Below are 20,651 nucleotides of genomic sequence, written 5' to 3'. Positions count from 1 at the left end.
AAAACACATTCCCCCATCTACACGGAAATGTAAAAACAGCATATTTTGGTGATGTCTTAACTGTATAAGTACTCTCATGCAGCATGTGATGGCATATTTATGTTTTTTTTTTTATCATTCAGAATGAAAGAAAAGTTTAGATGCTGAATGTCTTTTTTTTTTTATGAGTGAACCGGCTGGCTGTAATCTTAAGTGCATTAAAGAGTGTAGCTATTGCACAAATAAATCAGGATCACTGATTGAAAAGTGTTGTGGATCTCGGTTGTTGTGAGCGGTTGGATGTGTCTGAATGCTCATACTGGACACAGTGTTGTCACTGCCTTTGACAGTTTATGAATAACAATCCTTAGTATGCAAGAAAATAAAAAAAAATGCAAAAGTGTGTTGGTAGTAATTTATTTATGTAGGATTAGTAGTGACAGAAGATGTGGAGAATATTAATGAGTGCAAATTAGTTTGCACTTTTTATTAAGCTCTGCTGTATGAACTTGCGTGTTTAGTTTTAATTAGGTTTCAGGTTCAGACTGACTGCAGGGGGATTGCCAGACACTAAGTGAAACAAGGAACTAGCTTCTGCAAATGGATTTTAAATGATCTCATTCTTGTTTTCATTGTTTGAAAGAAAACCTCCAGACAGAATAACTCTTACAGTGGTTTGCAAAATCCAAAATTTTCCAATGTGTTTTACTGGGATTTTATGTGCTGAACCAACAAAAAAACGTTGTGGAAACCTGGGAATTAAAACGAATAAGTAAAAAAAAAAAAAATCTAAAGGGACTAGTAGGGAACAAGCAGCATCATGATGAACAAAGAAAACGGCAAGATTAACGTTGTGGAAAAGTTACAAAACAGTGTTAGGAAATAATATTCCAAGCTCTGAGCATCTCAGTCAGCACTTCTGAATGTATTATCTTAGACAGAATGAATGTTACCATTAAACCTACCCATGAACCTACAAGCTTGGCAATCAACCAGGAGGCCCACAGTAAAGGTTGAGTCTGGTGACAGAGCAACTGTTATTATCATAACTACTGACTTAATGTAAGAGTGACAAGAAGAGAGTGACTGGTTTAAAAAAGAAATTCACAAGAAGACCTAGCTTGCAGCTTATCTCTATAGCCAGGAACACGTCATCCACATGGTGGTAGCAGCAGGAAGCTGTGGGAGGGCTTTTTGTCCTGGACGGACAGAGAAGCTGGTCAGAGTTGATGGGAAGATGGACGGAGCTAAAAACAGGAACAAAAGCTGTTAGAGCCAGCAGAAAGATTGAGACTGTGGGTGGAAGTTCAGCTTCTAAATACAGACAAATGCAATCTAATGGACTGGATCAATAAATCCTAACGTATGAAGACGTTTCTGCTCTGTTAAACTTATTTTCTGAAGTTCTTTGAAAAAGTACTTGTTCCCTTTCAAGTGTCCTCTGTTTTTGCTTCTTTTTTTATTTTTTGTCACACATCAATGTTAGGTAAATACCAAACACTGGACCTAATTGGGGGAAAAAAAGGCTATCAGTCTACTTCCTATTGCTTTTCTTCTATCCATGGCTGGTCACTCCTATGTACTGTACAGAATAAGCTGCGATGCAATGTGAGTGTCTAGTAAAGCTGAAACTAGCACTTGATCATCTCTAGTTCACAAATACATAGACTAGTCAAACCACAAATTGATTATGCTACTATAAACAGATTAAAAATATTTTTGCTAATATGATTAAGAATTTTGGTGAATTTATTACAGTTAGACTCACACTTACTCATACCTCAGTTAGACTTGGTTTTAAAATGATTTTCATTGACTCAAGAAGGTTGTTTCCGATAGGATCTGAAATAGGCACGTCTTTCAAAATGATAAATATATCTAAAAGGACAAGTAGTTCTGGGGGTTAAAAAAATCATTGATATTCTTCTGCAAAGATGACATGTCAAAAATGGTTTATTTATACCTTTCTCAGTAATTGGTGGATTATTTATATTTGGCGATGAACTTCAACTCTTTAAAGTTGAAAATGTCATCGCCCTCTGTTGGCTGAGCAGTTCAGAAAAGTTATTACTTCCAGTCAATGAAACATCTTGCTAACAGGAAAAGATCACTTTAAACCTAAATCAATGAATAATTTTGAGCGTAACTGAAAAAGAATAAAAAATAAGTTACACCGCAAAAATGTATTTATTTTTATTATTATTATTATTATTATTATTATTATTATTATTATTATTGTAGAGCACAGAGGATGGGGGTAGAAGAACTAGTCCAGGATAATTTTTCATGCAGTAATCGCAACTGGACCTAAAAACGTAAAGTAGTTTTAACCTGCAAATATATTTACGAGCACTCCAGTTCATTGTTAAAAACTTTCAAAGAAAAGAAGTGTTTTCACAGTTTATTTTTATTTATTTATTCCCCACATTTCCTCCCTGCTTACGGACCCTCGCATGGGCCCCCGAGGGCCTCCGCTGTGCCCTCTCCCGGTTCGGATGTAAAGCATGTTCCCGGGCGGGTCACACCGGTCTTCTGCAGTGTGTCCGGTAGAGTTTGCTGTGTCCGCTCCTTTGCTCGCCTCGCCTTCCCTTCCTCCTCTCGGCTCCTCCCCGTCTGTGTGTCAACTCTGTGACGGGTCACGGTGTGTCGGAGCTGGGGGTTGGAGTCGGTGTGAAAGCACCGTGCTCTCTTCCGACCAGTCACCGTCTGCCTCTGCTTACAGTAAAACCTTACTCAGAGAGTTGACGGGAAAGCGAAACAGTCGACAGAAGCAGCTGGGAATGTCCTAAAAGCCCGGCGTCGGGGCGCTGCGTCGGACAGACGGCTGTAATCTAACCGGAGAGCGCTGGGTTTCATCGCGGGCTGGATGACAAGCTCCTCGGCTTTATTCTAGGAGCACCGGAGTCTGCCGACGACATGGACAATAAATAGTTGGTAACGTCGTTCTCTTCCGCAGAAATACACTCATGCTTTAAAGCTCATTTAACGGCAAATTACAGCGTGTAATTAAAATGTCAGCGTAGCTTAGTGTAACAACCAGAGAGGAGTCAAATTCTCAGCAGCAGCAAGTTGTCACTCGCTTTTAAACGCCACAGCGTGTGTGGCCCTGTTGGTGAACAGATCAGATCACACTCAGATTCATATGGAGGATTTATGAAGTTCACTCTAAAATCACTTTGTTTCTCTTCCGCTGCTTCAGAAACATGAGATCTGTGTACCTGCTTGCCCCTGTTGTGCCCAGGGGCGTCTCCAGAAAGTTTTCAGTCGGACTGGCCAGATGGGGGTGGGAGGGGGGCTTTAATAATTTTGAGGTGGTCCACCAAATCCGAACAGAGTTTTAGGAGTTTTATTATGCTTTTCTGTCGTATGCAGGTGCATCACAACAAAAACGTAAATTTATTCTTGTAATTGAGTGAAAAATTGGAGCAATACATTTTTTTTGTGTGTGTTTATTTTTGTCAGTTTAGATAAATGTGGCTTACGGCAAATGCAAAATTATCATATTTTTAGGAAATTTGAATTTTTCATCAGAGCCATTTAAAAAAGTATTCTTAATACAGAAATTTCACCCTACTGAAAATTATGTCAGTGTATTAGTATGTCTGCACTTAACACTTGGTTGGGTTTTCTTTTGCATGAATTACTGCATGTATTACTGAATGTAGGCGATCGGCCTGTGTCTCTGCTAAAGTGCTAAGGGAGCGTGGGGTTTTTAGCTCGCCTGCATGGTTTAGTTGGGTACCTCTCACATTCTCCTTGATAAATCATAGATCTCTCTTGTTTTATTTAGTTCAGGTAAGTTAACTGGCAGTTCAGGAATATTGCTACTGTCGTCATTAAATCACGTCTCGCTGGATTCAGCAGTATGGACAGGTGCCAAGTCCAGCTGGAAAATGAAATCCGCATTTCCAAAAGGCTGATAACCAGATAAAATAAGTATGCCTTAAAATTTCGTTGAAGATGGCCGTGCTGTTCATACTTTGTAAATCTCTCCCCTTCCCCAGTCTCTTGAGTGGGTTCCTCTGAAGATAGTGGCTTAGGAGATAGTGTTGCTTTTTCTGCTACAGTTTTTTTTTTTTTCTACACTGAACTTTCTACTAATATGTTTGGAAACAGTACTCTGCGAACAGTAGAGCTAGTAGAGATGATTACAAGTGTAGTGCTATAAAGGACACAAACATTTTTAAGAATGAATAAAAGTTTTAATAAACTCAGAGTGGCCATTGATGTTTACCACTTCTTAAGGCCCTTCCCTGTTTTACTATTGTAACACTAGATGCTGCCTGACAATTAATAACTTTTTCTTATCTTTCCATGTGATCTTCTGGAAACTAAATCACTCTGCTACTCTTTTTTTTTTTTTTTCCCCCTCCCAGCTGTACACCATCAGTTTGGATCTCCACCGAAGCTATGGATGCAAGTTGGAAAAACTGCTTCGAGGAGGAGCTTCTCTGCCCTATATGCCTGAATGTCTTTGATGAGCCAATCCAGTTGCCATGCAAGCACAACTTCTGCAAAGGCTGCATCTCTGAGGCCTGGGCCAAGGAAAGCGCGGCGGTCCGCTGTCCTGAGTGCAACCACGACTACGACCAGAAGCCAGCGCTGGAGAAGAACTTTAAGCTCGCCAACATCGTTAAGCGGTTTAACGCTCTGAATGCGGAGAAAGCCCCCGCCGTGCTGCACTGTGTCCTCTGCAGACGAGGCCCCCCGCTGCCCGTGAGAAAAGTGTGCCTGCGTTGCAAGGAGCCTTGCTGCCAGACCCACGTCCAGACGCACCTGCAGCAGCCGTGCCCGGCGCCGGGACACCTGTTGGTAGACATCGAAGAGCTGAGCGCCTGGACGTGTCCCACTCACGAGGAATACAGGCTGCTCCACTGTGAGGTGGAGCAGGTGGCTCTGTGCCCCTTCTGCTACATCTCCCACTGCACGAACCAAAGACACACGGTGTGCGATGTGGACACACAGCGCGTGCAAATGCAGGTATAAATCACACCTACTTACAGTGGTTCGCTCTAAGATGGAGAAAACACGTCGGTGCGGGAAATATTTTCTTCTAGTTCGACTGGCAAAAGTATATTTTCTCTTTATGTCGTCTTTTAATCTGATTTGACAGGGGGGAAAAAGCTGTGCTTCTAAGCAGATAAAAGTACTCACACACACACACACACTTTTAACCTTGATCACACCGCACATCGAGGAGGTCCACTCCTTTGCATTAGCAGCACTGCGCCCTCGGGTAAGTGCTGCAATGTAGTCGGCACCCACCGGAAGTGACGACCCCAGTGCGGGGGGAGGGTGGGGCAGATCCTCGTGTGTTGGTTAATACCAGCCGCCTTGATTTAAAGCGGCTCGTTATGAATAACGCTTCCGATAATTTAGCGTTTCATCTCCCCTCGTGGGCTCTCGGCTGAACCCGGGCGAGACGTTTTCGAAAGGAGAGACACAGAAAGGTGGGAAGCAGATGCTGCAGGAAGCGATCATCTGGCAGCAAACTGTTAACGAATGAGTTATGATTTGTCTTGGCAGGGTTGACCTTAGGCTGGGAGGTGCTTGGAGGTTCTCACATAAACCAGCCCGTCGCGGCTGGGATACAGTGTGTTGGAAAAGTATTTACAGCCCCTTGAATTTTTCCACGTTTTGTCTGGTTACAAGACAAAAACATTTATGTTAAGCAATAGACCAACACAAATCAGTGCAAAGTGTGAAGCAGAAGTAAAAAACATATAGTATATATATACATATATATATCATCTGTCCATTTTCTTTACACCCTTGTCCCTTAGTGGGGTCGGGAGGTTATTTTTTTATGTATATATCTATATATCTATATATATATAGATATATAGATAGATATATATATATATATCTATCTATCTATATAAATATAGATAGATAGATATATATATATCTATATCTATATATCTATATATATATATAGATATATATATATATATAGATAAAACCTGAAAAGTGCTGTGTGCTTCTATTAGGTTTGTATCATGAATATGCATCAACATTGGCATCTGCCAATGTTGGTAATTTCTTATCGTATCGGTATTAGTCCGATAAGTAAAACCGTTTAGATATTAAAAACCTAAAGTGCAGGAAAATGTAGACTGGTTATCGGCCACAGCGGCAGAATAAATTTTGGATATCGATATCAGCCCAATTTTTAATATCGGTGCATTCCTGAGTGGTTATGTATTCAGAATGCTACATGTGGTAGCAAACTGAATTTGCACATCACTCCGAGAACACCATCCTCGCTCTGAAACACGGTGGTGGCAGCATCATGCTGTGCAGATGTTTTTCTTCAGCAGGAAATATGGATGCAGCTGAATACAAAACACTGCTTGGAGAAAACCTGTTAGAAGCTGCAGAAGGCTTGAAACTACATCAGCTGAAACTACAATGTTATGGTTTACGTGTTAGAATGGCCTAGTCAAAGTCACACTTCAAATTTTTATTTGGCATCTTTAAGACCATATATGTTTTCTTTCTTTTTTAGAATCATGTACTTTGTGATTGTCCAGCAAACAAAACCCCACTAAGATGCTTGAAACTGTTCAGGGAGTGTAAGTACTGTCTTATAGCAGCTTGCTCTGACTTCACAACTCTGATGTAAGTTGAAAGGTGTCAAAAACAACCACCCACATGCACTTTCCCATCCTGAGCCGTCCCATCAGCGAGGGAAAGATAGTAAGAAGCAAATACGTTTTTACGTCTGCCGCGTTGCCTCGTCATTGATGCTTTTAGAAATATTTCCAAATGGGAAAGTTACAGCATTTTTTTTTTTCTCCAAAGTAAATCAAAAAGTCCCAAATTATTCCAAGTCCCTTGTGCAAAACGTTTCCCCGGTTCTGAGCTATTATTGGGACAAAAGCTGTCTGTTCAGCCCTTTCCACAGCTGCTCTTTCTCTCTCCCTTTTCTCCCTTTCTGCACACTTGCATGCACACACCCACCCATTTTTTTTTTTTGTTCTTTCTCAACCTTATATTCCCAGGGAGGAAAGAAAAAAAAAAAAAGACATCCTGGCTTCTCTCAGATTAACGCCGTCCATGCTTAGACCCTCACACCCACTTTGATTCCTCCAGCAGCCAAAATGTTGGGCTTCTTCTGCGCTGCGTCGTTTGTTAAAGTAATTTGAGGCTCGGAGTGGCTTCTCATCAGTATTTACTGAGAGGTCTTTCTCCTTGACGGAGCTGTGGTCTATTTTGGTGAAAGCACTTTAAATTCCCCTGGCAGCACTCTTGTTGCTTTTGGGGCAAACGGAGGAGGGGAAAAAAACAAAAAACAAAGTAGCAACAGTATGTTCATATCTTTGGGTGTCTTTGCTTCTCTAAGGAGATTTCTTTAAAAAAAAAAAAAAGAAAATAATTGTAACTTTCCGCATACTCGTTGGTAATTTTGAGATGAGAAAGGAAGAGTAATATAATAGCAATGTTACCCCCGGGGCAAGCGGAGGAGGACCCCTCCCACACAACCTCACCTTGGCTTTTCTCAGGCACCTCGGCAGGAAACCGTCCCTCACGGAGGCTCTGCTGTTTGCATTTTCTCCTATCATAGCTGGAGTGAGTCAGTTCCCCAGAATGCTGAGGGCAGTGCACTGACATCAGAAGTGGGGAATATTTGTCTGTTGATTGTGAAAGAGGCTCTCTGTTCATTGAGCCCGAGGCTCCTCATTTAAACATGAGCTTCCCGGTAGCCCACTGGTGTCGGGAAGCTTAAATAGGACAACGTGGAAAAGTGATCATTGGCAGATTTAAGGTTGATAAAGGTGGGCTTTCATGCTGCTGCGCGGGCTCGGCCTCCGTGTTGCATTTGAAGCAGCAAGCTAAAAATGGGAATGGGAAGGAAAATGAAAAAGCTTGGGAAATATGACTGAGGGGCAAAAATGCGGAAAAAGCAGCTATTGTGATGTACAGCAATAATTTGTTCCAAAGCTTTTCTGCTGTTTTAGAAAATACGACGTATAGGCCGAGCCACTGATGAACACAGAATACTGTGTAAAAGGTGCGACTTAAAACTGGAAGAGACAAGGTGTCATGTGAGCCTTCATGGCTAAGTCATCTGATATGGGTACGAGTCTCTCTCCCTCTGTACGATCACCTTGATTAGAAACGCTGCGGTTTCACGGTATTTGTGCAAAAATGCAAAACAAAAAAGTGCAATACGATCTCATCCATTTTGAAAGAAACGGCTTCACCTTTAAGTTTTATAAAATACCTGCAAACAGGGCAAGCAGGCGAGTATGTTAGCATAGCTCCAGCTATACACTTCCAAAGAGCACAACGAGAACTCAAAAAAAAAACTAAAAAAAAACACACAATGAAATGGGAAAAATATTTGAGCTTTGCTTTTACACAGCAAACACTGAAAAGCATTGCATCGAAGGAAACATGTCAAAATGCAAATTTAAAACAAATCACTGCCAGGTGTTATTAGACTCCAAGAGCAACGATTGTTATCTTCGATCTCATGTTTCAGCCACTCATTTGTGATTAGTGAAAACAGTTTGTTAGTGGGATTCTTTGATTGAAAGCTGCAGGAACAAAAATGTGTTTGGTTCTGGATTTGAAGAAGTTAACAGTTGCTGCATATTTCAGGTTTTCAGGGAGTTTGTTTCATAGAAGAGCATAGAAACTAAATGCTGCTTCTCCTGGTTCAATTCTGGTCCTGGGCAAACTGAGTGAGTGGGTTTCTGATGACATAAGGGGTCGACTTGGTTCATAGTTATACTAACAATGCAATATATATCGGTCCAGGACCATTCAAGTCAAGTAATTTGTGAGGCAGACGGCAGCAAAGGCGTAGAAAATACATACAAAAAGGAGACGAGTCTATGTTAGTCCCTACAATGTGAATCTGGAATTGACCAGGAAAAAAAGCAGCTGGTTACATTTGTCTTACATAAAAAGAAAGATGATTATAGGAGCCTTTATTCAATGATTTTCAAAAAAGAAGGGTTTTTTTTGTTTGTTTGTTTTTTTAGCAAAAACTGCATGCTGAGTAAGCAAGAAGCAAAGTTGAGATTGTGTACGTCTTGTTTTGTTTTCTGAGAAAGGACGTTCCAATAAGGATTTTTTTTTGTCTCCAATACAATCCAACTAATTTAGGATTAGTTGTTTTGTTAAGTCATGTGGAAAAAGGCATTTTTTGTGCACTGCTTTACAAGGTACATTGGAACTTGTTGATGTAGAGCAATGAAGCAACAAAGTTCATCAGAGAGCATGTTATTACAGACAAACAAGTTGAAAGTTTTTATTTCTAATTAATTTGAGGTGGCTGCATGATGGTTTGTAATTATGTTGCTGTCTTATGTCGATTACAGAAGATGGGAAAAAAAAACTTTCACAATAGGATATGTTGATCCGAAAGCGCATAGGTAACCTACAACAGCATGGTGTCATTTTGTGATGATTTTTATCGTTTTCCTTCTCCGACCACCAGAAGATCTTGGACAACCTGAAAGTCAAACAAGAAACTATAGAGAGGAAGAAAAAACTGGAGGTTGCTGAATTGTATTGTACTATAATGGTTAAAATTTTTGGAAGCGATGGAGCTAAAAATTAATCTGGGATAACATTTTAAATAAATTTCTTTCTATTAAACAATCTAAAGCAGTGAGCTGGAAATAATCCAAATATTATCAAAACAGAGCAGAGTGAGCTAATTTAACTGTTTTCTTGATTTTTGATTAGTTTCTCGGTTCAAAATTATACAAAAAACAGCTTTTCTCTGAACGAATAGTTTTAGTAAGCATATACGTCTTTTTTTGGTAACACTTTATTTGAAGGGGGGTGAATAAGACTGTCATGACACTGTCATAAACATGACATAACACCTGTCATGAACATCAATAAGTCTTCATGAATATTTATGATATAAATATATAAATATTTATGTTGTCATAAAGCGTCATTCGGTAATTTATGACACTTTTAATACAAAGTTGACATTATTCAAAATGTCTTTGTTATGACAACTTGACATTAACCAAGAAATCATTACTGATATAAATTTGTCATAATGATTTAATTATTACACTAGCAAAAGCTTTAACAAAACAATGAATATTTCCACTCCCTGAAATAAAGCAAAACAAGTAGGACAAGCAATAAAGATTTCACCAAGCTTTATTACACGGTCAAATGATTTAATAAGACTCATTAACAATTTCTTTTACATCAACTAAAGTGGAACAAGTAGCAGCTGTTATGAATATGTCATTAAGTGTTATTACAGTGTCATTAATATTAACTGTTACCTCAAGTAAAGTGAAACAAGTTACAACAGTTATGACAAAGTCATTAAGTGTCATTACAGTGTCATTAATAAACTTTTATCTCAAGTAAATTGAAACTAGTAGCAACAATTATAAAGATGTAATTTAGTATTACAGTGTCAAATGCAATGCTAACAGAGTTATTGATATTCTCACCTCAAATGTAGTGAAACACACTGGACTACTTATAACTACCATCATAACTGTAGAACAAACCCTTTGTACATTGGAATAAAACAAAAGATAACTTGTTCTAAGATAACAGAGGGTTTAACGTCTGGTCAGTATATTGTTACTCTGAAATGCTGATTGAAAAACTAAAACAGAATTACTTATTCTTTAACTTAAGAAAATAGGTTCTTTCAACAGTAACATTTTTTGCTTTATGTCAGCCATCTCCTTCGTAATAGTCTTCCTGTAATGCTCTGAAAACAGGAGATCTTCTTCTTGTCTTCATTTCCTGGAAGCAGCTCTTTGAAGGTGTCCAGAAATGCTCAGAAATTACAGCTGTTCTTGCAATAGTCATGGCGAAAGCCTTTTCATGAATTCAAACTTGGCGAATCTCTTCTGGACATTCTCATAATCGGTGATGACTCATTTCATTGTGGTCACTTTTTTTAAGTGAACAAAAACAAAAAACAATGTCATCATATTCCAGCATTTATTTAAATACCATTCCAAAAATGTCCCTTGCTGCACATTGTCAGAATGGTAGACTGGCAGACAAATGCCTAGTTAACATGGTTGTTATAAAGTGCAATACAATTATTTCTTAATACAAGTGGAATAACTGGAGCTGAACAAAATTATTCTGATCAAATATTTGTCTGGCAGAAGTTCAGACAGACTGTCACTGTTGTTATTCAGATTGCTTCATTTAATGTATAGTTTCAGGCACATGAATGCATCTTTTTACTTAATGAGCATTCTAAATTATTTCTAACCAGATACTCTAACTTAGGGTTGTTTGCAAGAAGCTTATTAGTAAATAAATAGATCTAACACCAGTTTTTATACCCAAATACTTTTATAACAAATTTATGTCAGATCATGATGTCTTGGTTAATGACAAGTTGTCATAACAAAGACATTTTGAATAATGTCAACTTTCTATTAAAAGTGTCATGATTTACCGAATGGCACTTTATGACAACAGTCATAAATATTCATGAAGACTTATTGATGTTCATGACAGGTGTTATATCACGTTTATGACAGTGTCATGACAGTCTTATTCACCCCCCCTTCAAATAAAGTGTTAACCTTTTTTCTTATAGCTGTTTAAAACCAGTTGAGTCTGCTGGCTCTGGTCTGTGTAATGTGGTGTTAAAATATCAGCTCCTGCTTTCAGTATGAGTGTTGTCAGCAGCTGAAGAGTCCTGTTGCTCAGATACCTTAATGTAACAACCATGAAACTCCCTCAAGAGGTCAAAGGAATGTCCTCGTTCTCCTTCTCCTTCTTTGCTCGCTTTCAGTCTCGGTCTTATGCTCGCCGTTATCAAAGTCATATTTTGCATTGTGCACTTTTGCACCCTATCTTTAGTTGAACCCTGACATGCATGCACACACAGACGCCAGTGTAGGAAGTAATGCGCATAAAGCAGCATTAAACAGCATAGAGGTGGTGCTGCTTTTGCTCCCCCTGCGTATGAAATATATCTGACATATAAATGCATAGGCAAGGCCTTGTTGCCTTGACAGCGAGGGTTTCACGGTGCCTTTTGCCATGCAGAAACGGTTCATTAAAAAGCATACCTGCCCTCCTCTGCTCTTGCTCTGATGTCGGCTTCTGTCTGCAGATTGATTTCTATCTCCTGCTGTAAATAGAGGGAGATTATGTTTACTAGCTCTCTCGCTGGCCTTTGGCTCCTGCAGCTCTTTTTGATTTTGCCCTGAAGAGAAAGGAGGTTGACTGATCGCAACAATGGGCTGCATTTATCGTTACAGGGTCCCTCACAAACCTTGGAGCAATCAGAAATAGATTTGTGCAGTCGTGTTTGCCTTTGCCGCTTCCCTCCTAATGGGTAATTGCACGTGCCTACAGCGGGCAGCTGTTTCCCCTGACTAATCGGGGTTGTGGAGGAAGTCATGGTTATCTGAGGTTTGCTGAGGTCAGGGCAGCGGAGTCTCTATATATCATTGTCTTTGTGTTTTTAGTGCATCCTGTTGTGCTTCGACTCTCTGATCCTTGTCTCTCTCTCTCTCTCAACAGGCCATGCTAATGAGGCAGCAAGACAGACTGGATTGTCGTGTTCAGAACATCGATGAGCAGCTCAGCAAGCTGGACTCGGATAAAACCCTTCTGAAGGTGAAGCACAGCACGCGCCGCACAGAAACTTAGACTGGGCTAAAATCGGATCGATGGCTTTGGGGTCAAATTTTGTGTGCTTTGTAAAAGCAACGTTACCTTTTTTCCTCTGCTTCAAAATGTCCATGTCTCAAACAGCTCCAGTTGTTATTAAAGTCAAATCAGTCAGATAGTGTATCAGTAAAAATGTCTTCATATGATGGAATTACACCTTACCATTGAGTTTGTAATCATAAAGAAGAGTGGCTGTGAGGTGTTGTGGTGGTGCAGGGGTTAAGCACAACCCACATATGGAGGCCTTAGTCCTCGACATGGCCGTCACAGGTTCGATTCCCGGCCTGGTCACCTTTGCCGCATGTCTTCCCCCTTCTCTCATTACCCGCTTTCCTATCAATTTGCTATCAAATAAAGGCCACTAGAGCCAATAAAACCTTTATAAAAAGAGTGGATTTGTATTAATTTTGAGGATTATTGTTTTTTCAAAAATGAACAGATATTGCAGAATAATTCTGGGTGACGCCTATTAACTATTGATCACCTAAACTACAGCAGTGTAGACAGCACATGTACTATCTTCAAGTCATATTTCTACTTCACACACTGCTTATGAAGCCAATAGGGAGTTGATTTTTAACAACAAAGTGATGTAATGTGATGCAGCCAATGAGCTAAATGGAAACTTAATTCTATGATGTCTGACAAATTCACAGACCTTTACCCTCAGCGTTTATCTTAGCTAAAACCAATTGATACTTTTAAGGTTTTTTAAAACACCTTATCCATTTCACTGGACAAAAGAACTGTCTCGTATAACGAATGTTCATTGTTGTACCTTATGATAACTTATTGACCATTCCAGTAAAATATTAAATAGAACAACTCAACTTCATCTTGGGATGCCAGAATTAGCATTTTGATAATTTTGTCTAAGTAACAAAGGGAGCAAAATATGTTTGATGCAAAAACATAGAAATAAAAGTTGATTCATGCTACAGGGCAGGGCAGCGGAGTCTCTATATACATGCTACAAATAAATGCACATCTACAATAGCTTCTGCATGAAGGAAAGTATATTTTGTAAAACATTTGCCTAATTCACTTCTGAGAATACAGGAAGCTTATAGCAGCCGAGTTCCTTTTTTTCTTCTTCTTTTTTTACTGTTTCTTCTTAAAAAACAAAAAAACTTTCCAGAAGTTCCAGAAGTTGTTTGCATTTATTTGGTAAAATGCCCGTCGACAAAGTCAATGGTGGGCTTTGATAGCATGCGCGCTTGTTTATGAATGCCTTTCCCCACAGGAGGCTGTGTGCGAGCTGAAGGAGCGTGTCCGAGCTCAGTATCAGAGGATGTATGCGCTGCTTGAGGCAAACCAAGCGGAGACTGTGCAGATGCTGGAGAGCACTTACACCATGTATGCGAGGAAGAACTCGCAGCAGGTCCTGCAGCTCAACGAGAAGCGGCAGGAGTCAGAGAAGCTCCTGAGCTCGGTTCAGTCCTTCTGTCAGAGAACAGAGAGTTTAAACTTCATGAAGGTACAAATCAAAACTTCTCCTTTCGCTTTTTTATATTGTTGATATTCTGACATGTTTTGGGCTTTAATGACCTTTGGATTTTTTTTTATTTTTTTTCAGAACACCAAACCTTACCAGCTACTGATGGATAGGTAGGTGTCTATTTAGGGAACCAGTTTTTTTTTAATTTAATTCCAATCTAAAATGTGATAAAACATAAACGTTTGTATCTTGGTAACTGAAAACTAAGAGGGAGCCTTTGACAGTTACATGTGATTCATTGAGTAATTGAAAAGCAGCACTATATTTAGTATGTTACTTCAGCTGAGCCAGCTATTGACTTCTTCCTTTGGCAGTGAACTTTAGATATAAAAATCATTGCTTGCATCCAAGCTGAGGGGGTTTAAACAGCTGCATGCAGAGAAAGGACTGCAACAGCAGAGTAGTGTTTAGTGTGCTGCAAAGCAGAAATAAGATCATTCTGATTGAGGGAAGCACTAAAAAATTGTTACAAGGTGCCAGTATGTAATTTTTTTTTCTTGCATTACTTTGAAAGGCAACACACTTGTTTTGTGTTTGGGCTTGTAGCACACAATGGTTACAGTAAAATCCCTGTCCAAATGGAGAAATGTATATAGTGTGGAAGAAACACAGCCAAAGCTGACATATGGAACACCCATTGCACCACATGGCTAAATTAGTGATGGCATCAGATTATCTCTCTGAACTCCAGATTCAGCTCAAAAGGCGAATATTCTTATGCCGACATGTACACAAAAGAAGAAGTCAAAAGAAATGTCTGATAGCAGCAATTTGTTCACCTAAAACCCCAGCAACCCACCCAAGAATGTAATGATACTCTTTGGCAAGCCTGGTTTACCTCTTCACTGTAGCAAATTACCATGTGCAGAAGTGAATGGAAGCAGCTTAAAGTCTCATTAAAATAAAAAAAAATCATTTTGTGTTTTGCTTCCTCTGTGTTTCCAGATGTAACTCCATATATAGTAGTGCAGGCATATTTGATAGTGTATGAACAATTGTTTATTGTTTTAATGACTGTGTAGATCAGGGGTGTCAAACTCATTTTCATTTTGGGCCATATCAAAAATCTGGATGTTCTTAAAGGGCCGGTTGTACCAAAATATATAGATTAAACCAATTAAACAGTTAAAATATCAATAAATAGCTGTTCCTCCAGGATTTTGCAATCGTTTTAGTGTTTTTTGCCATCAAAATTACAGATTTTGTGGTGCTAATTTAGAAATGTTTGTAAGAAATTTTTACAATATTTGCGCTAATGTGTGACTTTTTTATCACTCGCCATATCAATTACAAATTCCATGTTTTTGACCAATTTTGAGAAAATTTGCAGTAAAATCAGAACAAAATGTGGAGATCTGTTGACTTTTGTGTGAGTTTTGCAGATTTTTGAAAAACTGGAAGGACTTATTGGTATAATTTGTAGCCTAGAGGGCCACATAAAGAGCTTCGGCAGGTCAGATTTGGCCCCCTGGCCTTGAGTTTGACACCTGTGGTGTAGATTTATTAAATCTGGTTTATACACTTTGCGTGGGTTATCCTGTTCTGTGTGGGACTCTGTACTGCTGATGCTGGCCTCGTAGAGGTAAAGGTACAGAGTGTTAATGAATTACATCACCTTTAATCTTGCAGAGTTAACCATTCACTTACCTAGATGACCCCAAATGGAACACTGTTGAATGTGGATAATAGTTTAAGTGTGCCCCAACTAGGAATTCCTGCAGGTTTATCCACATTATTGTCAGTTGTGGATTTTATTTGGGTGTTTTTCTTCCAGGTTAAACTCGCATCTAAGTGGGGCCCTCCCTGCCCTCAGAGTAGGCCAGCTCAACTCTCATCATTTTTTATCCGACCTCTCGACGAGAGAGAAGAACCTGCGAAAAATGCTCGAAGGTAGGCAGGAGACGCATCGAGTAACTAATGAATGGATGAGTGTAACCTATTAAAAGTTTGCCTGTTTAACTTTTCCAGAGCCGTTTAATCAAGCGTCCATTCTTGAGATCGTCCAGTCTCACAGCAGCCATGCTGGTTCTCAACTGGGAATGAGTTCAGGCCTGCAGAAGAGGAAATACAGCATGGCTTTCCTGGAGAGTAACTCGGAAAACTCCTCTTCGCAGGATCCTTCGCATTTAATCTACAGCAGCAAAAAGCCCTTCCTGACTGAGCAGAGCCACCGTTCCTCCTCTGTGTATTCCTCCGAGGTCCTCCCCCAGACTCCCCACACCTCCGGTCGCCTCCTCGACTCGGCGGCGCATCACATGGTGGGCCTGGGGTCAAGCTCTAGCCACCACTCAGGAAACCTTTTCCCATCGTCCCACTTCCCCAGCGGAGGAGCGTCGCAGCAATCCATGTACGAGAGCAGGAAAGTGCTGATGTGCACCCTGAATAACTGCTGCTGCTCCCGAGCGCCGGCTTCCCGCGCCCAGCCTCCGTACCCGGCGGCGGATACCTTCCCCTCTCAGGAGTTCCCCCCGCACGCCCCTCTTCCTGCGAGTCAGACCTTGCAGCATTTTCCCGTCAGGGGCCTGATGGATGCGTCGCAAACCTCCAGGCACCCTGACTTCTACGGCCTGTACGGCCAGTCTTCAACCAAGCATTATGGGACCAAATGAATCAGAATCTGCGTTTGGTTCTGTTACTGCATCAGAACCCCTTTCAGGATATGATTTCAATATCTGTTCGACAACACTTCTGCAAATCATTGTAGCCCGTTCATCCCGGTAACACTAGTAACTCCTAAACCCGTTGTAAGTTTGCAGCTAGTTTTTTTTTTTTTTCAACTTCACTGTAAGTGCTGATGTGAATTTTTTAGTCTTAAACTCCATCCAAGCAGCAAATGAGGAAGTGACATGTTCTTCATCACGAGTCCTGCTGTGGGACGTCAGTGCCTAAAAAAGACTGTTAACTCCACTCTTAATGTACTTGCATCTCCTTAGCTCTTGATTATTTCCTGCTTGCGGCTGAAAGTGAGCAGGGAAACGTCTCCATGCAGACGGATGTCAATGTGGCTTGAGGAAAAGAAAAACAAAACACTGGACTCCAAATGCTTGTCAGTTTTTTTCATGTATTTTTTATAGAAGAATATGAATAAACCAAAGTATGTGAAAGATGTTGAATAAATAAGCAGATCAAAACCCTCTGAAGGAATCTTGAAGGTTTTTTTTTTTTTTTTCAGTCTCATTGAACGTTGCCGTCTCAAACATCGCGTCCTGCTGTAGTTTAAAGTGGGGAAAATACGGTGCTGGAAAAAGTATTTGACTCCTTTCGTTTATGTTTTGCTTTTTTGCCGCACCTAGATATTTCAGATCATCAGATAAACTTTAACATCAGACAATGATAACCTGTAAATAGTTAATACAAAATTATGATTTAATTCATTAAGAAAAACAATCCATCTAAAGCAACCTGCTTATATGAGAAAAAAGTAACTCTGCCCAGTTATATATAATTTTTTTGTGGTTTTGTATTTGTTCTATTACTGCATTAGTTCACTAAATATCTTTTTTTGTAAAATTAACAGTTTTTCAGAAAAAAAAAAACAGCAACATACCTTCAGTCAAGCATGGTAGTGGTGGTGTGGTGACTTTGGACTGCTTTGCTTCGTTTCAGCATTGAGAACTGAAGCATGCAATTCAGGCGTGTAAGCTTTTCTTGCTTTTTGTCTTAAAACAATACTGCAAATAGGAGATGAACAGAATTCCCCCACAATTATGTAAATCTCATTCCCAGTTATCACAAACAACTCGTGCTAGTTGTTCCCGTCAAGGTAGCTGATTATTGATTTATGGGGCAATTATTTCTTCATATGGCGCAAGGTTGGTTGTTTTTTTTTTTTCATTGAATAAGTGCAATCATCATTTTTTAAACTACTTTTAATATTTACTGAGGTTTTCTTTGACATTAAGATAAATGTGATTACCAAAACTATTGAAATGTTAGAAAATAAATACAAACAGGACAAAACTGTAAGGGAACCAATGTTATTTTTTTCTCTCTCTCTGTTCTGTAAGAATTAAATATCACAAGGTCCAGCCATCCTTTACACTTAACGTGGAATTTGCAGGTACTGTTCTCCTATGAAAATGCGCTTCCATTAATAAACTCAATGAACTCTTACAGCGCAAGACTCCACTGGTGAAGAAAAGGCATGTTGAAGCTTGTTTAAAGTTTGCTGCAGAAGATTTGGACAAGATAATAAAAGTCTAGTCAGACAATTCCAGAAATGAATGTTTGGATGTAATTTTTCTGAGGGAAGAATGGCGCTGCACATCACCACCAAAACACACCGACGGTGAAGTTTGGCGGTGAGAACATCCAGGGTTAGGCTTGTTTCCAGCGTTTGTTTCCCGCAGACCTCACAATGAAGGAACAGTCATTGTAGAATAGTACTGACATATTCTTGATAAGAACTTTGTGAAACAAGGGTGAATTTTTTAGCCAGAAAATGATCCGAAACTCAAAAGGAAACTCTCAACCGGTTTCAGAAAAACAAAAAAGAATAGCAGAAAATAGCTATTCTGCTATTTTTTCAGAATAGCAGACTGAAAAAAATCTGAAGCTCAGACAGCAAAGAAGACTCTCTAGGAACTGTCAAGATTTGAAGACATTTTTTATGTGTGGGGGGGGGGAGGGAAGGGATCAAAATCACATGTGAACAAGGCACTGGGCTAGTTTCTACATACAGAAGATATAGAAACTAGCCCAATGCATTTGATTACCAAATCACAAAGGAGTTGGACAAAAAAAAAACTCCTCTACAAAGCAGATTTTTTTTTGGGGGGGGGGATGCAAGAGTTTAATTTAAAACAAATAAAGAGCCCTGACTGTAGCTCATCCAGCTGAGACAGAGAGAACACGGTGGAGGAGGTTTGAACAATGATTTGTTCCAGCGTGGCCCTCAGCAGACCCATTATCTGCCAATTTAGGACAGTTCACTTCCTCGTCAACATCCTGGTCTCTGGCAAAATCTCTGTCTCATCCCTCTTTGTCTCATTACGGGAGCCGCTTGTCAAGTTAGGTCAGAGAAGTGGAATAACTGATGAGCAGCACCTCCTTCTCCCCTCCTCTGCCGGGATTGATTTGCAGCGGCAGGACAGTGGTTGAAGAGGAGAGGGAGGGTCTGAGCGGCGGATGACATAAGCGTAGGGTTTTAATGAGGGGCTGGATGGAATATCGTCATCTTCTATATATCTGTCACTCATCCTCTTTTTTTTTTTTTTTACAGTGCACCTCCCCCACAGTGAGATAATAAGAGAGCTGGGGGGCAAAGTCAGGGTTGAGAGGAAAAGGAAGAGAAAGGGCTCGGTTGTGAGGAGAGTGAAGCTTATCACTTATTTATTGGCTGTAAAATCTTCCCCCTCCTGTTTTGTTTTCTCGTTTTATTAGCCCGGTCTGATTTTATACGTCAAACATTTCTATATTTGCCCCACACACCCACACACACACACACACACACACACACACACACACACACACACACCCTGAAGCAGCAAAGAAAGGAGATGAGATTTAATTACAGAACTACAGTCTGATCTGTGTTTGGAGCCCAAATAGCGTCGTCATTATTCACTGCTTTTCCACCTCTGTGTACGTGTGCGCTACTGTACAGCCGCTATTCTAAAGGAGGTCGCATCTAATCCCTCTGAATTATTAAAGAGTTGATTTCAAATTAACTTTACCGTGTTACCTGCCATTAATGCTAGCTCAAACCTGGCTGTTTTGACGGTTGTGTTTATAGTTGGGTGTGTGCTCAGGTGTCAGAACACAGCCACAGTGTTTATTCTGTATTTGGGGTACATAGGCGATGCACCGGCAGCTGCGGTCGTAGCAGGTGTGTTTGAGCTGTATATGCAGGAGTTCAACACACCCCGGCCTGCTGCAGGACCCCAGCCGGCCGTACCTGTGTGTGGAAAGCTTCGCAGCTGTTCTTTGTGTGTGTGTGTGTGTGTGTTTTTTTGTCAATTGGTCAGAAAGTGACGGAGTTGAAATGGGTGCTGGTTTTCTGTATTTCTCCCCTTTTCCTCCTGTATGTCACTATAAGAGAGTTCCACATGCTATTGCTAATGTGTAGCGTGATTATAAATACAGCTGGAGATTCAGTTGTGAACAAATGAATCTAGAATTACATCCAGCAATTAAAAGTCAACGAATGGAGATAAACGATTACTCAAGCGTCCAATTATTTGCAATTACTTTCATTAAAATTTCTTGCAGGCTTGCTTACATGTCCGGTCCTCTGAGGACTGGTAACTGTCCTGACTTGCAAATGATCCCAGAGTGGAATGATGGATTCACTGTTTAGAGATGGACTCATTACAGTTTGCAGATTGATGGATGGCAGCTGTCACCTCTCTAAGATATTCCCTAATGCATTGTCTTCTCTTTTTGTTGACACACTCATCAGATCAGTGAGTTCCTCCCCATACCTTCCCCTCACCCATTTATCTCTCTAGTTCATTTTTTTTTTTTTTGGGGGGGGGGGGAAAAAAATTTCTCCCTCATTTTTTTTTTTTTTTTTTTTTTTTTAAAA

The 20,651-nt window shown here is 40.1% G+C and overlaps 1 protein-coding gene and 1 long non-coding RNA gene across 3 annotated transcripts; one reads left to right on the top strand and one right to left on the bottom strand.

The window, feature by feature from the left end:
• Positions 1–2,519: 2,519 nt before the first annotated feature.
• LOC106961072 (probable E3 ubiquitin-protein ligase TRIM8) lies at positions 2,520–17,265 on the top strand. Of its 2 annotated transcripts, none has more exons than XM_015054572.1 (7): positions 2,520–2,909; positions 4,356–4,959; positions 12,478–12,573; positions 13,871–14,104; positions 14,204–14,235; positions 15,900–16,015; positions 16,094–17,265. In XM_015054572.1, the coding sequence occupies exons 1-7, from the start codon at positions 2,896–2,898 to the stop codon at positions 16,732–16,734; spliced, it is 1,737 nt and encodes a 578-aa protein (XP_014910058.1). In that variant the 5' UTR covers positions 2,520–2,895; the 3' UTR covers positions 16,735–17,265. The 2 variants fall into 2 exon arrangements, with proteins under 2 accessions (XP_014910058.1, XP_014910060.1); XM_015054574.1 differs by having other exon boundaries at positions 2,521–2,913.
• Positions 5,932–12,376, bottom strand: LOC106961073 (uncharacterized). The gene is made up of 2 exons (XR_001427705.1): positions 11,529–12,376; positions 5,932–9,749 (listed from the first exon to the last, which is right to left on the bottom strand). It is a non-coding gene; the product is annotated as an uncharacterized LOC106961073 (long non-coding RNA).
• Positions 17,266–20,651: the final 3,386 nt, after the last annotated feature.

Source organism: Poecilia latipinna, unplaced genomic scaffold (genome assembly GCF_001443285.1).
Source record: "Poecilia latipinna isolate Pla-1442-1.1 unplaced genomic scaffold, P_latipinna-1.0 Scaffold1261, whole genome shotgun sequence".
Lineage (NCBI taxonomy): Eukaryota > Metazoa > Chordata > Actinopteri > Cyprinodontiformes > Poeciliidae > Poecilia > Poecilia latipinna.
This window is presented reverse-complemented; position numbering and strand designations above follow the sequence as displayed.

Bases quoted from the DNA above. Each gene is read 5' to 3' on its own strand.
- LOC106961072 (XM_015054572.1), top strand. The intron at 4,960-12,477 runs GTATAAATCACA...CTCTCTCAACAG, and splicing joins CACAGCGCGTGCAAATGCAG to GCCATGCTAATGAGGCAGCA. The intron at 16,016-16,093 runs GTAGGCAGGAGA...TAACTTTTCCAG, and splicing joins CCTGCGAAAAATGCTCGAAG to AGCCGTTTAATCAAGCGTCC.